Source organism: Micropterus salmoides, unplaced genomic scaffold (assembly GCF_014851395.1).
Source record: "Micropterus salmoides isolate LMB-PRFRI ecotype aquatic unplaced genomic scaffold, ASM1485139v1 Ms_hic_scaffold_147, whole genome shotgun sequence".
Taxonomy (NCBI): Eukaryota; Metazoa; Chordata; class Actinopteri; order Centrarchiformes; family Centrarchidae; genus Micropterus; species Micropterus salmoides.
In genome coordinates, this window is record NW_024040563.1 from 59,120 (window position 1) to 75,000 (window position 15,881).

A 15,881-nucleotide genomic window follows, 5' to 3' on the forward strand; every position below is an offset into this window, starting at 1 on the left:
TGAAGCCCCTGTGAATTGTGAATTGTGAATATTACTCATATACTCATTGGTTATCTGGGGTAGCTCATTGGGCAACTGGACTGGTTGAACTTGCTACTTGCAGACATTTTGCCTGCATTACTGCAACAGTGGCGATTCTAGGATGAGACCTTTAGGGGTTCTCAGCCCAGTGAGAATGTAGCATGCATAAAATGCCTTTCAAAAGTGTTCACTAATTGGTGGAGAGTGTAAGTAAGCCTATTAGAGAGGAGCTGGTGCAGAGCAGAGCAGGTTAGTAAGGATGTCACTTTGGGTTGAAAAGTGCTGGGGACATAAGGGCTCAGTTTAGGGGCGTGAAGATACATTTTGGTTATGAGATGTGACAATGCACGAGACATCCCCCTCCCCCCGTTACCTATAACCTGCCTACGTAACACGTAGCATCTGCTGCGCGCAGCCGCACAACACCGGCAGCTGCTGTGCCATTCATCATAAACTTTGACTTTAAAACTTCAAAGAAGGCCCAAACAAAGACGCGCTGAACGCAAATAGGTTGTTCCAGTAGTTCCAGTAGTTTATAAGCTGAAATTAACTGTAGACGGATTGTTGCAACGCACATTAGGCTGGATGGTTGCGCTCTGTAAATTAAAAACAGACAGATTTATTGTTGATTATGTCACAGTTTTATTTAGTTAACGTTACACTGGGTTTAAGAGTCTGGGGAGTGTGTTGACTTACAGTATTTAATAAGCCGTCAATAATTGCATTGCACATTACATGGTTGTGCTCTGTAAGTGAAAAACAGGTTACAGTTACAGTATACCTTATAGCTATGCAGTTTTATAAGCAGCCTGGATTGAACGTAGCAGTTGATACAACATTCGTAATAACCACGAGAGACTTGACTCCAGCTCAAAGACTTGTGAGCATCTCTGGCACGAGAACAAGACAAGAAGATTTTTAGCACTATTTAGATAAAATATTTGATGCAGAAATATATGTGAGGGGGGTCTCTGGGTCCTCCCCCAGAAGATTTTGAGCATTAAACTCGTAATTTTCTGCATTCTGGAGACATTTTCTGCTCCAATTTATGGTGGAAATGTCTGTTTTATATGAGGGAAAACTGTATTGCATTGCACGTTTTCATTTGTTAGTTAACATTTCTTGCTGCAAACTATTTTTCAGAACACTTTTAACAAATGCTTTCAAAAAGTGATGTGGACAAAATCAGCCATTTCAGAATGTAGTGGGGACATGTCATCAGCGTCCCCAGTGTAAGTGACACCTATGTGGTCAGTGGACCAATTAGGGTCAGACAGCAGTGTGGAGCAGTAGGCTCGTGTTTACTCCCTTGGAGGATGGAGCGTGTTAAAAGTGTTTCCCTAAGCTAAGTGTTCAGTGTTGTGTTTTCAGTTAAATCTTGTTACATACTTGCTTTCTCTTTTAAGAAAGTAGTTTGCTGTTGCTGATTGAGTTTTATTTGTCGTCCATCCATCCATCCATCGTCAACCGCTTATCCTGCATTGGGCTGGAGCCAATCCCAGCTGACATCGGGCGCAAGGCGGGGTACAGGTCACCAGTCCATCGCAGGGCCACACATAGACGAACAACCACTCACGCTCACACTCACACCCAAGGACAATTTAGGGTCACCAATCAACCTAACCATCAAAAATCCCATTGATGTCATACGCAGTAATAGCTCTTACAAATATTTGTTGCTGCTCTTACTAGTATCTATTGTCACATGGAGATCTCTTACTGTATTGATGCTTTTTTGATGCTTGTGTGTTGTTCCTCAAATGTACGCTTTGGATAAAAGGAAATGTAATGTAATGTGATGTCCATCAGGTGGTAGCATGTCTTACTACATGAAAATGAAACACAGAGGGATAATAAGGTAAACAGTGGGGTATAAACAAACTAATCTGACCTCACGTGAAAGTAATAATAAAAATAATAATCTTCATTTATAGATCACTTTTCAAAAGACAACTTCACATCACCTTGATAAGGACACCACAGGTGGGGATTCCCTGCCAAGCTCCTTGGAAGAGAGGTAAAACGTCTTGTCTTCATCCTAGTCCAATTACTCTTGATTTTAACCTTCCTCGAAAAACCATGACCTGGATGACTGAGGACTTGAAGTATTGGACAGCAACTCCAACATTAGTGTTTTGGTGAGGTTAATGAGTTTTGGCCCTACAGTGGTGATTGCATGGTGTGCTCTTCCCTTCACTTCCAACAAGTGTAAATACCACAGTGCAGGGACTTTTTTCTGTTTTCTTGAGCTAGGAGCTCGTGTGAGTCATTTGTGTATTTATTTAGCAATTGTTTGGTATAATTGGTATTGGTAGTGGTGGAAAGTGACTTAGTAACTTTACTCAAGTACTGTACTTAAATACAATTTTGTGGTACTTGTTATGCTACTTTATAGTTTTTCCGTACCAAATATTGTAACTGTTACCTCTCTACGTTTATTTAAAAGCTACATTTACTAGGATCAAGGTTTTACATACAGGATATATACTCTGGTAGGGGTGCAAAATTAACTTTTTTGTCCACCAGCCAATGGCTAATGCTAATGCTAATGCTCAAAGTGTGCCAATCACTCAAACACACTCTGTGTTGAGTACTGCATATGGGGGTCATTCTGCTGCCTAATACGTGATTTTACTTTTGATACTTTAAGTCCATGTTTTGAATGCAAGACTTTTACTTGTAGCAATTCTACCCTCAGGTATTAGTATTCCTACTACTAAATACAACATCTGAATACATTTTCCACCACTGAGTAAACATCTGAAATGTATGTATTAACTATTTTTCCAAAACTACATTTCCCAAAACAGAGTAAAGATATTATCTGGGGGCTGATCTTATTTCCTTCAGTACAATTTTGATGCACTTGTACTTAACTTGCGGATTACCATTTTCCAATACTGTACTTTATACTTCTACTCCAGTACATTTCAGAGGAAAACACTGTATCAAGCTCTGCACTGTATCATGTTGTAGTTTGCTAACTGTTTAGGTAAGGCAGAGAGTGGATTACAATAGTCAAGCTTAGATGAGACAAAAGCATGAACAAGTGTTTCAGCGTCAGCCATGGAAAGAATGGAATGGATCTTGGCAATGTGAAATTGTAAAAACAGCTGTGTTCATACTGAGATCACTAAATGTATTGTTAATCTGCTTTGGTCTGAGAATTAGCATTTCACTTTTATAGCATTGATAAGGCAAGGCAAGTTTATTTGCATAGCACATTTTAACAACAAGGCAATTCAAATTGCTTTAGATAAAACATAAAAGCAACGTAGGGAAATATAAAAAGATATTTAAATACGATTTTTTAAAAAGAGTTAAATTGAAAATAAATACAAGTTTATTTACCCGGTATACCTATTTGTTTGGTTTTGTAGAATCTTAACTACATTTTTTCCGCGTAATTTCTATAATGGGCGACAATTAATCAGGCTTTCCACCTTCCATTGTTTTGCTTTTTATTTCCCATTTCTCACACAAGTCAAACCTGATCCTCTTTATCATTTGGTATTTTTTTCCTCTTATTCACGACAAGAAGGAAGTTAGATGACATCATTTCTCATTTGCATTCTCCAGTTTCACCGGCCGATGACAGGTGTCAGCTCAATGGAAATGTAAAGCCATGTATCATCTGCATAGAAATGGGAACCTAGTTTGTAACGGTTGAGGAATACACCATGGGGCAACATGTAAATAGAAAAGAGGAAAGGGCCTAGCTCAGATCCCTGTTGCACCCCATAACTGAACTTCTTGTGGTCTGATGAAGAGTTGTGTAAGACAAAATGAGATCATATAAGCCAGGACCAAAGAACTGCATTTGCATTCAATCAATAAAAAAATATGGAGAAACAACATATTTAACAATCAAATCATCAGACAATCTTTGTCTATAACAAAATACATAAATAATTGACAAAAGCATCTTGCCTCCTTTTCCAGGGTTAGCAAACTTCTATCAACATTCAACAACCATTCCAGTTGTTGATCATGTGTACATCAGAATATTTCAGTTTTGTCGAGCCATTTTATCGCATCATAAATCACAGTACAAAAAAATGGGACTCACTTTCCACTTCTCATAAATCACATAGCTCACACAATCAGTTTTCCTCCTGAACGTTTTTGAATGGACTGGCCTCAATGGCCACAGGAGGAACACCAGCTCTCAACTGTGCAACTAAAGAGCTTTGGCTTTTAAATAAATGAGATATAACATGCAATTTCACAGATGGATCATTTCGCATATTCATTACATTGACCCTGGTACCCTGGTCTCCCTGAAGACTGAAGTCAGCTGGAAGAAGCTTCTGAGGTCTGATGAGAGACCAATATTGAACTTTTTGCTTCTGTGCAGGATCCCCAGGGAGGCTTGTGAGGGCAGAAGGTACAGTTGAAACCAGAAGTTTACATACACTATATAAAAGACACATGCTTTTTTCCTCACTGTCTGACATGAAATCAGACAATCACTTCCTGTTTTATGTCCGTTAGGATTACCAAAATTATTTATATTTGCTAAATGCCAGAATAATGACCATTTTTCATTACTTTCTTCAAAGTCAGAAGTTTACATACACTAAGATTACAATGCTTTTAAACAATTTTGGAAAGCCCGGATGATGATGTCATGTCTTTGGAAGCTTCTGAAAGGTGTATTGACAACATTTGAGTTAATTAGAGACACATCTGTGGATGCTTTTTAAGGCACACCTGAAACACACTGCCTCTTTGTGTAACATCCCAAAAGTCAAAACAAATCAGCCAAGATATCAGGAAGAGAATTGTGGGCTTGCACAAGTCTGGTTCATCCTTGGGTGCAACAATTATAAGCAAGTGTAAACACCATGGGAATGTCCAGCCATCATACTGCTCAGGAAGGAGACGGGTTCGGTGTCCCACTGATGAACATGCTTTGGTCTGAAATGTGCATATCAACCCAAGAACAAAAGCAAAAGACCTCGTGAAGATGCTGGCTGAAGCTGGTAAGAGTGTGTCATTATCCTCAGTGAAACGGATACTGTACCGACATGGGCTAAAAGGCCACTCTGCCAGGAAGAAGCCATTACTCCAAAAGAAACAAAAAAGCCAGATTACAGTTTGCAAATGCACACAGGGACAAAGACCTTCATTTTTTGAGACATGTCCTGTGGTTTAACAAAACTAAAATCGAACTGTTTGGCCATAATAACCATCGTTACGTTTGGAGGAAAAAGGGGGAAGCTTGCAAGTCTGAGCACACCATCCCAACTGTGAAATACGGGGGTGGCAGCATCATGTTGTGGGGTTGTTTTGCTGCAGGAGGGACTGGTGCACTTCACAAAATAGATGGCATCATGAGTTAAGAACATTATGTGGAAATACTGAAGCAACACCTCAAGACCCAAGTCATACAGTTTAAAGGCAATGGTACCAAATAAATCCTTCTCTCATTATTCTGGCATTTAGCAAATATAAATAATTTTGGTAATCCTAACGGACATAAAAGAGGAAGTGAGTGAGTTATATAGTGTATGCAAACTTCTGATTTCAACTGTAAGTGAACATAGTGACCTGTGTGTTGGAGGTGACTAAACCAACCTGCACTGACGATTAATCATTTTTTATTCTGTTGAGCTTTTTATCTTGATACATTTTATTTTTTTTTAAGTCTATGGTTACATCCAATTACAAATTTTGCTCTTAAATGCTCTGGACTGAAAAAAAAAAAAAATTCAAATAAAGAACACAGTTGCACGGATAAGTATATTTTTTTATTGAAGCATCAAGCTCATAGCACAGATATATTTAGCACATCTTGACCATCCAAAGAACAGCAAAAGAAAGAATTAGAACAGCAAAGTTTCTCCTTCAGTACATCCTGATAGATCCTGCAACTGCGCCCATGTCACCCAGGGGAGGCTTTTACTTCCCCTTCCGCTGGAATATTTCAGAAGAGTCACAGAGGAAGGGAAAGTGAAATAAAAACATGATTTAGTCAGCTTTGAAAAGGTCATCCCTTAACACACTTGCTTTGAACACTAGTTCAACAAAATAAACATTTGGACAAGAGGGGGGGGGGAAATATATATATTGGTCCGCAGCAAAATACAAAATATTTTTTGTATAAAATTCTATTACCATTCAACTGCAAAAATGCATTTTGAGTTCACTGTATAAAATATAAAACAAAATAGCAATGATTCACACCAACAAGGCTAAAATGTACTTTAGGAACAGTCAGCATTAAACTGCTTCAGTATTTTTAAATTTTTTTTTTTTAACAGTTTAAATCCCCTAAATGAGTGACTTTTTATTTATTTTTTTTAAAAAAAAGGACCCATTACAGTCACGGCAGATCACCCAAGTCATTTGACAGCAAGTTGAAAGTAGTTCATGCAAGAGCAGAAAATTGGTCCTCAGGAAAAGAATGAAGCCACTCCAAAACGCCATGATAGACAAACTAGAGAGAAACTATTCCAAGTGTCAACTTCACTGCTCGTTCTAAGATGAACTGTTCCAACTGGCTCACAGATGCCTTAGGTGATTAATGCACTGTTACAGGTGCTGATGCAATCATCGCAGATCAAAGAAAAGGGCTGAAAGCAGGTTAGATTCCCGCCGCGTCTTCCCCCAATTCAAACTGCATTCTCTGGCAGGAGAAGCACTGTGAACGCCACTGAAGGCAGGCAGGCAGAGAGAACAAACATTGGGCGTCTGACAAACGTTTCATGAAGTAATAAATAAGAAACCTAACCTGCATTCAGCACTTGAAATAAGATTACATGTTGAACCAGCCCCTAAAGGAAAGAGTACCCGCCTATCCAAAACACATCAGGATGCGGTAGTTGCAACTACACTTTCAGCTGGTAAAACAAGAGGAAGGTGAAGCACATTACTGACAAGAGGAGGAAGAGACGGTGCTACATTACACTGTCAAGCAACACGGCACTAGTAGTCACATGCACCATGGTGTCACAGGATTTTCCCCCCCTCAACGAACAAAAAGGGCATTGATCCAAACAAAAAGAAAAACTGCTATGGGTGTCACATTTTCGACCAATTCACTGCAAAAAATGTCTGGGCACAATAAATTTAATAAAATGGCAGTTTATGCAGCAGTTACATGTGGAATGATCCGGGATCACCCTGGCATGCTCAGACTGGTGGGCCTCTATTGTGTGCCTACAGATTTCTGTATGGGGCGGAAAGAGTCAGAGAGAGGATGGATATTATGTGGGAAGAAGAAAAATGCTTTGCTGGGCAACTAAGCAAAAAGTGTCTGATTCATTATTTCCCATTCAAAGCGGGCGCAGCCAGGAGGGCCAGCTCTCGTCATGTCACGGTTCTGGGGCCAGCTGACAGTCTGACTCTGGCAGGGCGAGACCTGCAGCGAGCTGGACAATGGCTGGTCGACAGAGGTCATTGTGAACGCTGTGTGTGCATGTGTGTGGGTAGAGGAGGGTGGGGGTGTGCTCTCCTGGAGTCGTACATTCAGCTCAAACCCGGTCCAGGCTTTTCTCTAGAGATGTGTACATTCGAAAGACAGGAGGGGGGGGCGGGGGCGGGCAGGCCGCTGCTTTACACTGCTAGTGCTACATTCAGTTTGAACATTTTCCATTTAAATTCATGTAAATGTGGAAAATTAAGAGTGCTGAATATGACGGGTGTGTATAGGATAGAACCTTCCTATAGACACAGCCCGCTATAACAATAATGATTCATAAATAGATTTCCAGGCATACAACTTTAAAGGCTGTCTATTTGGGGGAAACAAGACTACAGTATGTGATTGTCGAGGTGGAGGAGCACAAATGGATGAATGCAGGTCAGCTTCGAAGCCCAGCAAAAGCAGGAAGTATTTTGCTTAAGTGCAGTTTACAGCAACCAAAGAGCCCATTGACCAATGAAAACATTTTATCCAATAGTGCGACATTAAACATCAAGTATGGCATTCGTTTTCAGAGAAACTTCAAAAAAAATGTCCCGACGATGTTTGGAATGGCCAAAAGCTTACCACGACTTATACATTCAATGAAACTTGAGACAAAATGTCTTCTTTTGCCATGAGTAAACAGGTTTTTAAGTGCGCTGAAGAAGTGGTTGCGATTCATAAATACCAATTGTCATATTAGGTGGAGAATTTTAATGGACAAGCTGAGTTGAGCTGATTAAGGGGCAGACTGATCTGAGCATGTCAGGGCCCTGGCCTAGTGCGGGCGGAAGCCTTGTCTGTGGGGGATGAGGGGGGACACCTGCAGGAAGGGACCGTTGTACTGGGTAGAGGTGGACAGCCTCAAACAGAGCGTGTTTAATTCCTCTACATGCACTTCAAGATCACAGCAAGAGTGAGCTAGAATATCGAAACAGAGAAAAGAGCCGTCATGCAAGAGATCTAAGTCACAGGTACAACAATGCAAACAACTCAAACTGGAGGTTAAACTAGGGCTCGCTACCGCGTCAGCACCGGGAGATTCTGAACGACGACGGCAGCAGAGGGAGGGGAAGAGGAGGGGGTAGAGAGGGGGGCAGGAGGACGACAAGCTCTCTACTGGGGGGTGAAGCCAGCCGCAGGGGGAGAGCCCCGAGCGGCTGCCTTTCTTTTTACGCCTCTTCTTCATTCTCAACCCTCAGCTCTGCTGGTTCTGCTGGCGGTTCTGGGCGTAGCTTGTGAAGACAAAATTATAGTCGTTGAATTGAGCCAACTGGCGGTCGAGACGCTTGTAGCCCTCGAGTTTCTGGGCAGAAGAAAAGACACTGCGACATTTGGAGCTCTGCAGGGGCAAATGGAAGCAGAGAGGGAAAAAACAAAAACGGGTTTATTCTGTGACAAACAAAATTAACAAAAAAAAAATCACTGTGAATGAATGAAGGCATGTATTTTAGCGATACCTGATTGACGAAAAGCGTAGTCACAAATTTTCCTGGCTTGAACACCTCCACCACCTTCCTGACCAGATCATCGTACGATGTCTGGGACAGGTTGGTTTCAAAGCTGACGTAGGAGAACTCCGGCTCCGGGGTGATGTGGATGGTCCAGTAAGTTCCCTGGAGAAGACAACATGCAGAGCCACGTTAGAGATGTTTACATCGTTGTCACAACAAAGGCAACAGATTAAACACACTCACGTCCGTCTTCATTCCATTCATTGAGTATCCACAAGGGTTGAACATTGTGGCATCGATCACAGAACCTGGTATCAGGTCACGAATTCCACTCATCTGCAGCAAGAAATGAAGAATAGGTCAACGCTGATTTATGTTTTAGACCCTCCATGTCTGCCCACCAACTGAATTCTTTACAAACCTTAACGTGTTCCCATCACAACAATGGACAGCTTACATGTGCTGTTGACAGAAACAGAAACTACTTACACGAGTGACATCACTTGCAGAAACACCATCTTTCATATAGAACTGGTCCATAATGGCTGGATCGAGGTCACTCATCAGAACTTCCAGCGTCTGATCCGCATGCTTGTTCTCCCAGTACTCTGGTAAGTCCAGGGTAAACAGGTACCTGTGGGCGACAGGCAGTGAACGATTATTAAGGTCCGTTACCAAATCAGGAGAAAGCGTCGCCGAGTTTAACCGTGACAAGACCGTACAGCAGGGGTCGGCAAATAAGTCTGGCATCAGCCCAAATTTTTTCAAGTCATTAGATGGCAGCCCAGAACACAGTCATTTGATTATTAATGATCCATTACGTACCGTGCGCCTCCTTAGCTCAGTCAGTAGTGCACAGGACTCCCGTTTGAGGGGTTGTGTTAAATCCCTGCTTGCTGCTAGTACCCCCCCCCCCCCCAACAAATTGATCATGAAGAACTCGTTTTACATCAAGCACAGTTAAGCATGTGCAGGAGTGTGTGCGTCCCAGTGACTGGTCCACGTTAACTTATGGAGCTTATTTTCATGTCCCCGGTATCTCCAGGCAGAGGAAGTTCCCGTGTTTCTCAGTCAGAGGAATCGCATCTCACGTTCTCTCTGCTTTCCCAGAGGTGTGTCAAGCAAGCCAGAGACTTCTTCTGAATTTTCTTCAGATATTTTCAAAGTAAAAGCTCTCAATTAAACAGAACATAAAGTCCTGCTGCGAAAACAATCTTGCGCTTTTATTTTGTAGGCACAATCCCTTAAGAGGAAGTGATTATGGTATTAACTTTTGCTGTCATGACTGAGATCTGTTTCAGCACCAGCCGCTATCATTTTTATTTTGGCCGCTGCCTAAGTAATCTGGCCATGGGCCAGATATTATTGCTGACTTTTGCCGACCACTGCTGTACAGGAAGTTCTGAAAGAGCTTTGATACTGGCAGAATTAGCCAGAGAACAGGAGTGACCTTTTTACCCCAGTCTCATGATTGAATTAGATACAGTGGTTATCTCTGCTAAAATCCAAATGTCATGGCGCAATATCCTGCTGTGGCTGAAACTCAACAACACAGAAGCCTCTACAATCTTTGGCTGCCTTTTCATTTATCTAGTGTTTGTGTTTTTTTTATTTGGCCTTTTCTTTGGAGAAAAAAAAAGACAAACATCTTCCAAGGACAAAAATCAGTGGAGAGCATAATTCAGTATTCATTACGACAAAAACACCTACTGATACTAGCAACACCGTGTGACAACACATGACGATTCAACCAGTACAGGAAACTGATGCTTACCAGCAGTCAGAGTTCAAACGTCCCATACAGTAGGCTGCGCCATCTAGAAGAAGCAAAAAGAATTTGTTTTACTTGTCCTTATGGTTAATATTTACATGAAACCATCTCAAATATGGAGTACCATTTTGGTTTCAGATGCATTCTCTGGACATTTTTCAGGAAGGAAAAATGGGAACGACTAAAAGGAGGGCGGTGCTAAGATTATATAATGCTACCCACTTGGGAATATCTGGCTGAGAAAGTCCACTTCCTCCTGGAAGTTTCGATGAGGGAACTCTTGATGGGTTGGCTTCATAAAGTTCTTGCGGGAGTAGAAGAAATTCTGTAAAAAACAAAATAAAGACACAAAATGTGAGAGAAGAGCTTTGGGCATCAGGTGATGGCTACAGAAACCAAGTCAAATGTTGTATTTCATCACATGTGCATTTAGCTTGGTAGGCTGTTACATATAGTCAAGGCTGTGTGTGTCCTACCTCGATGGCATCGAAACCGCAGTACTCCCTGGCGAGTTCCAGCAGAGGCACCAGTGCTTGCAGTAAGAGGGTGGTTCCGCACGTCTTCAAAATGAAACGTCTCTTGGAGACAAACATGCTACTCTCACTGTGGAAGGAATGAAGGAGAGGTGTAAAACAGCTCTACCGTTTCCTTTATTACACATGTGATGATTAACTGGTGGCTCTGCTGCCACCCATGTCCTGCTATACTTTAATGACTACACCCAGAGGTGAAACAATCTAATCTAAGACCGGGACAAACATATTTGTAGATCAAAAGGCAGCATTTGTTCTACCACCCCCTTCCTGTGTAGTAATTTGTCAAGCATGGTGCCAACATTTCCAAGATTAAGAATTCAATTCCCACTTACAGACACTTCACGCGTATTAACAGGAACTGCATACATCACTTGGAAATATAGATGTTTCCTTGAAACATGTACACCTGTTACATCCCCCTTGGTTATACAATAAATAAAACAATGAAGACTATGCAGAATGTAATGCATGTGCCCATGGCTCTCTTCACCTGAGACAGACTGTGATGTCAACGGCAAGCGGCTTACAGGTGTCTAATCCTGCCTGCCGTCTAATCAGCAGGAAAACAGAGCATACTATGTATCAGGGCTGTAACGGTTCTGAAACAGAAACCAAAATCGATCCGAGAGACAGAACCGCGACGCACCAGCTCCCCGGACTGTTAATAGATGACAGATTACTGATTAATACAGTGTAACTGCGGCGGCCAGTGGGGACGGTAGCGGTGTAGGCCTATATCATAGCCCATTTGCTTTGACAGTAGGTTATTCTAGCTCATTTTCCACCTTAGTGTTTTTACCATTTTTGACGAATGTGGGTCGACACCGAAACTAATGTTAGTGAGTGACATCTGTAGTGGTCGTTCACTGTTGCTCCGTAATATAAAATTTCCACCATGTCCACTTAATGTAATATACAACATCTGTGTGTTTCTCTGCATGCTAAAGTGGGTTTCCAAATATACTTTGGCAGGTGCTAATATACCTGGCCGGTACGGTTAGTGCAAATTGAGTATTAGTATAGAAGTATGTGGATTTTGTGTAGAATTTCTGAGCAAGAACCGTGATCTTACTGGACATACTCAACCGCCCCAAAATGCACTGAGCCTCTTCAGACTGCAATGGCGATCATCCGATGCAGTCACATGACTCTTACTTGAGTATACTTCAGTGTGAACAGTCTGCTGGAAATAGCATACTTAAATCGTTCATTAGTATACAGAACCTACTGATTGAGCATGTACTAGGCAGCATTAGTTAGTATGTGATTTCACAGCACTCACCTGAGTATATAAGCTTCCTGCTTGTCAGACTTTGTCACACTTATGATCAAACAATGCACATTCTCCAAAAGTTTGTCCCACTCAAACCTAGAAGAAGAGAAATGAAAAGAGACATTTAGCATTCATTTACCATATTTTATTATTAACTTGTTAGCAATTTGGAAGAAACACCTTTTATTTGTTGGTACTGTACGAGTACTGGAGTGAAAGTCCTAACAGGGAGAGATTCTGTTTTTTGGAAATTATAGGGGGACTATCACAAAACAAAGCAACATCCAGTAGATATTAAGACATTTCTGTAATTTGTCTATTGAAATACAGCAGATGTATGTATTCATTTGACCTGAAACCTCACAATGCTACATTTTGGAAGAAGAAATGGTTCAGACTGACAGGAAGAAGTACTTGCTAGGTGCAGGAAAGCTGCAGGGTAACATGGATTTAGGTTGTTTGAACATTGGCCCCACTTCCTTGTCCCTTGGCAAACAGAAAATCACAGGCTGTGGGAGACAACACCGCCAACGGCAGTAAGGCTGCTTATGTCACTGCCCCACCCCCCACACACACAAACCTCACATTTGTGCCACACAGCTGCGGTACAAATGCAGCTGCGTCACGTCGTTACTACCTTGGAGAGCAGCCTGGGCAAACTAGATCGTTGAGTAAGAAGTACAGCCTGGGCCCGCAGGGCACTGACAAGCAGCAAATATTGCAACGTTCAGCTCCTGAGAACAATGAACCTACAGCCTTTTCTAGGGAACCTCTGAATGAGGAATGTACCTCAGTGACAGTGACTAGACTGTCAGCACCAGTTCTCTTAACTGGCAGTGACAGCTCTGGTCAGAGAGCAGGTGTAAGCAGTAAGTCAGTTATTCACCAACTACTTAAATTACGTAGCTTTCCACCCGCCTATGGTTATGCACTGTAAAAACCGAGCATATTAAAAACTGAGGGGAAAGAGCTGTAAATATCATGAGGCTGTGGGGGAACCCTGGGATAACACTAAAGAAAGTCCATCTGCTAAGTTTTGCCACTACTCCACCAGAAATGTGTAAACGGATATAAATATTAAGAAAATAAATAGCTGGGGGTGGTCTACAAACCAGACACACTACTACATGACTACGTAGTTCCAGTCTGGCCAGTGAACCTTGTTGGATCCCACCCTGGCTTCATTTACACAGCAACCCAACAAAAATCCTGCACGGTACATGTGGATCAGAAAACCAAAGTAACACAAATGCCACCTTAAAGATTAGACCGGTGAAATGCCAAGTTTTAAAGTTACTGGTGTTGATTGATAACTTGGAGCATATCTGCCTAACGATCATTGATAGAGAAAAAAAAAAATAGAAAAAAAAAAAAGCACAGCTTCACATTGTCACTGGCCTTTAGATATATTTGCAAAAAACTAAAACACCGAACACATGGATGGAACCTCAACTGACCAATCCTACATCCCGCCTCCTTTTGCTCTGCGCTCCAATAACAGTTGAGCAAGCTTTGTTGATTCAACTCACATCTCCACGCTCGTGAAGAAAGTTCAGAAAAAAAAAAAAAAAAAAAAAACTTTGAGGAAGCTTAAGAAGGCCAAATTGACCCTTTGCTAAGCCCGCCCCCCTTAGTTACTGTTGCTAAGTCCTAGAGTCCTGGTTTTATTTTAGGTTTTGAAAAGAGAATAAAATCGTACATCTATCAACTTCTCTGGGTAGCTGCTGTAATTATTACAAGAGCCCCAGGAACAGCGTTTGACCATATCTAAGAAAAATACCGCCAAAAAAATAAATAAAAGCTAGAAAATGACTTTTTGCATTAGAGTTAACGGAGCGCAGCCACGAAATTGTCGGACCTCAGTTAGAGCAAGTCCTATACTGAGCTGTGATTGGCCAGCTGTGTATTTGGGGCGTGGCTTAGCAAAGGGTCAATTCCCACGCCAAGTTCTTGTCAGCTTTTACAGAGGAGCAATGGAAAGCACTGGGAACGTCACAAACTGGCATGGGATGTGCACGGCCCAGGACTGGAGGGCTCTGCAGCAGGTGATTGATGCTCGGGAGATGGGTACCAATGATCTTCTGAGCAGTTTAAGTGATATTGCTGAGGTGCCTGCAGAGGCCAAAGGATACTAAAGGACAGCACCCACCCACCCACCCACAGCCTGTTCACCCTGCTGCATTCTGGGAAGAGGTACAGTGTATAAGTTTCTGCTGCCACACCAGACTGCAGAGCAGCTTCCCCCCCCCCAAAGCTATCACACTCTTAAACTCAAATCCATCCTCAGCACTGTTCCATTGAGGATAGTTGCTGTAACAACCTGCTGTAATGTGACAAATCTACCTCGGTACCCGGCAGATCCTCGGTCAACTTTCCCCCTTCCTGTTCTTAGATATGCTATGTAGTGTTTCCTATACATGGATTTTTTTGGGCGTCCTGCCAAATTACCAATGCTGACCGCCACATATTGATTTGCAATTTTTTACCATTTAAAAATTGTGAATCTGCGCGCAAAGACTGACTCAGCCCCTCCTCTCGCTCAACCCTCTCTCACAAACACATGGACTGCAACAGCTCCTCCTCTTCATGTACAATCTGAATCAAAACATGATCATGGGCTGGAAGCAGGATTGTTGCCGGCTTTTCCCGCAGAGAAGATTCCTCAATCAGTCAGGAGTTCTCTCAGCTGAATAATTGCCCCAGTAAACAATTTCATAATGAGTTTATGGTCTGAATCACTAGTTTCATGTCTTCAATAGAAAATTATGTTCATTTAGTAAATTATGGTCCCATTTAGAGGAAATTAGGGGTTGTAATGGAGCCGTGGATAAGAGAGACCCTCAACATGGCGGCGCCCTATCGGCCAAACTCGAGGCTTCAAAACAGCAGTCCACAAACCAACAGGTGACGTCACGATGACTACGCCCACTCCTTATATATAGTCTATGGTTGAAAGGGAAAACACATCTTGAAGATGGTTAAGAAGGAGACACTTGATACCTATAACAATGCAAGGAGTCTTCAAGGAAATTGATTTAGTCAAATATTAAAATAGCAAATGTCAGCAAAGTGCTAGCTAACGTATAGCGTGGTCCATTTGGGTTTTTCAATGGCCACTGCAGATTTTTAGAGAGCAGGGTGGCTGATATAATAAGAAAAGTCATGTAAAGTTCCACTATTTCATGCAGAGTACAATCTAATATACATGTCATTCAGCTGCATTATTCTCTATAATTATTCCCTCTACAACAATATACACTCAAAAGGGGGTCCAACCTGGCATAGCAAGTGGCTGGAGAGTGTATATTTAACACTAGCTATTAATGGTTTCAGATTAGATCTGCTGTTATCTAAGATGACGTATTGGCCAATTATCTCAAAATGCCAGAGATCAGTCCGATTAATCAGCCTATCA

At 41.8% G+C, this 15,881-nt stretch overlaps 1 protein-coding gene across 3 annotated transcripts; it reads right to left on the bottom strand.

Moving 5' to 3' along the window:
- Positions 1-5,752: 5,752 nt before the first annotated feature.
- Positions 5,753-12,593, bottom strand: amd1 (adenosylmethionine decarboxylase 1). Of its 3 annotated transcripts, XM_038719498.1 has the most exons (9): positions 12,476-12,564; positions 12,266-12,373; positions 11,134-11,260; positions 10,880-10,982; positions 10,661-10,703; positions 9,376-9,520; positions 9,130-9,222; positions 8,893-9,048; positions 5,753-8,774 (listed from the first exon to the last, which is right to left on the bottom strand). In XM_038719498.1, exons 3-9 carry the CDS (start codon positions 11,248-11,250, stop codon positions 8,631-8,633), a joined length of 801 nt encoding a protein of 266 aa, XP_038575426.1. In that variant the 5' UTR covers positions 11,251-11,260; positions 12,266-12,373; positions 12,476-12,564; the 3' UTR covers positions 5,753-8,630. The 3 variants fall into 3 exon arrangements, with proteins under 3 accessions (XP_038575426.1, XP_038575423.1, XP_038575424.1); XM_038719495.1 differs by lacking the exon at positions 12,266-12,373 and having other exon boundaries at positions 12,476-12,593; XM_038719496.1 differs by having other exon boundaries at positions 11,134-12,373.
- Between the last annotated feature and the right edge of the window lie 3,288 nt (positions 12,594-15,881).

What these genes read in the sequence shown, in the direction of transcription:
- amd1 (XM_038719495.1), bottom strand. Translation starts at nt 11,250, where the DNA reads ATGTTTGTCTCCAAGAGACGTTTCATTTTGAAGACGTGCGGAACCACC. An exon ending in CGTTTGAACTCTGACTGCTG is followed by an intron (nt 9,521 to 10,660) that starts GTAAGCATCAGT and finishes TGTCGCCCACAG; the next exon opens with GTACCTGTTTACCCTGGACT. An exon ending in CTGCAAGTGATGTCACTCGT is followed by an intron (nt 9,223 to 9,375) that starts GTAAGTAGTTTC and finishes TTCTTGCTGCAG; the next exon opens with ATGAGTGGAATTCGTGACCT.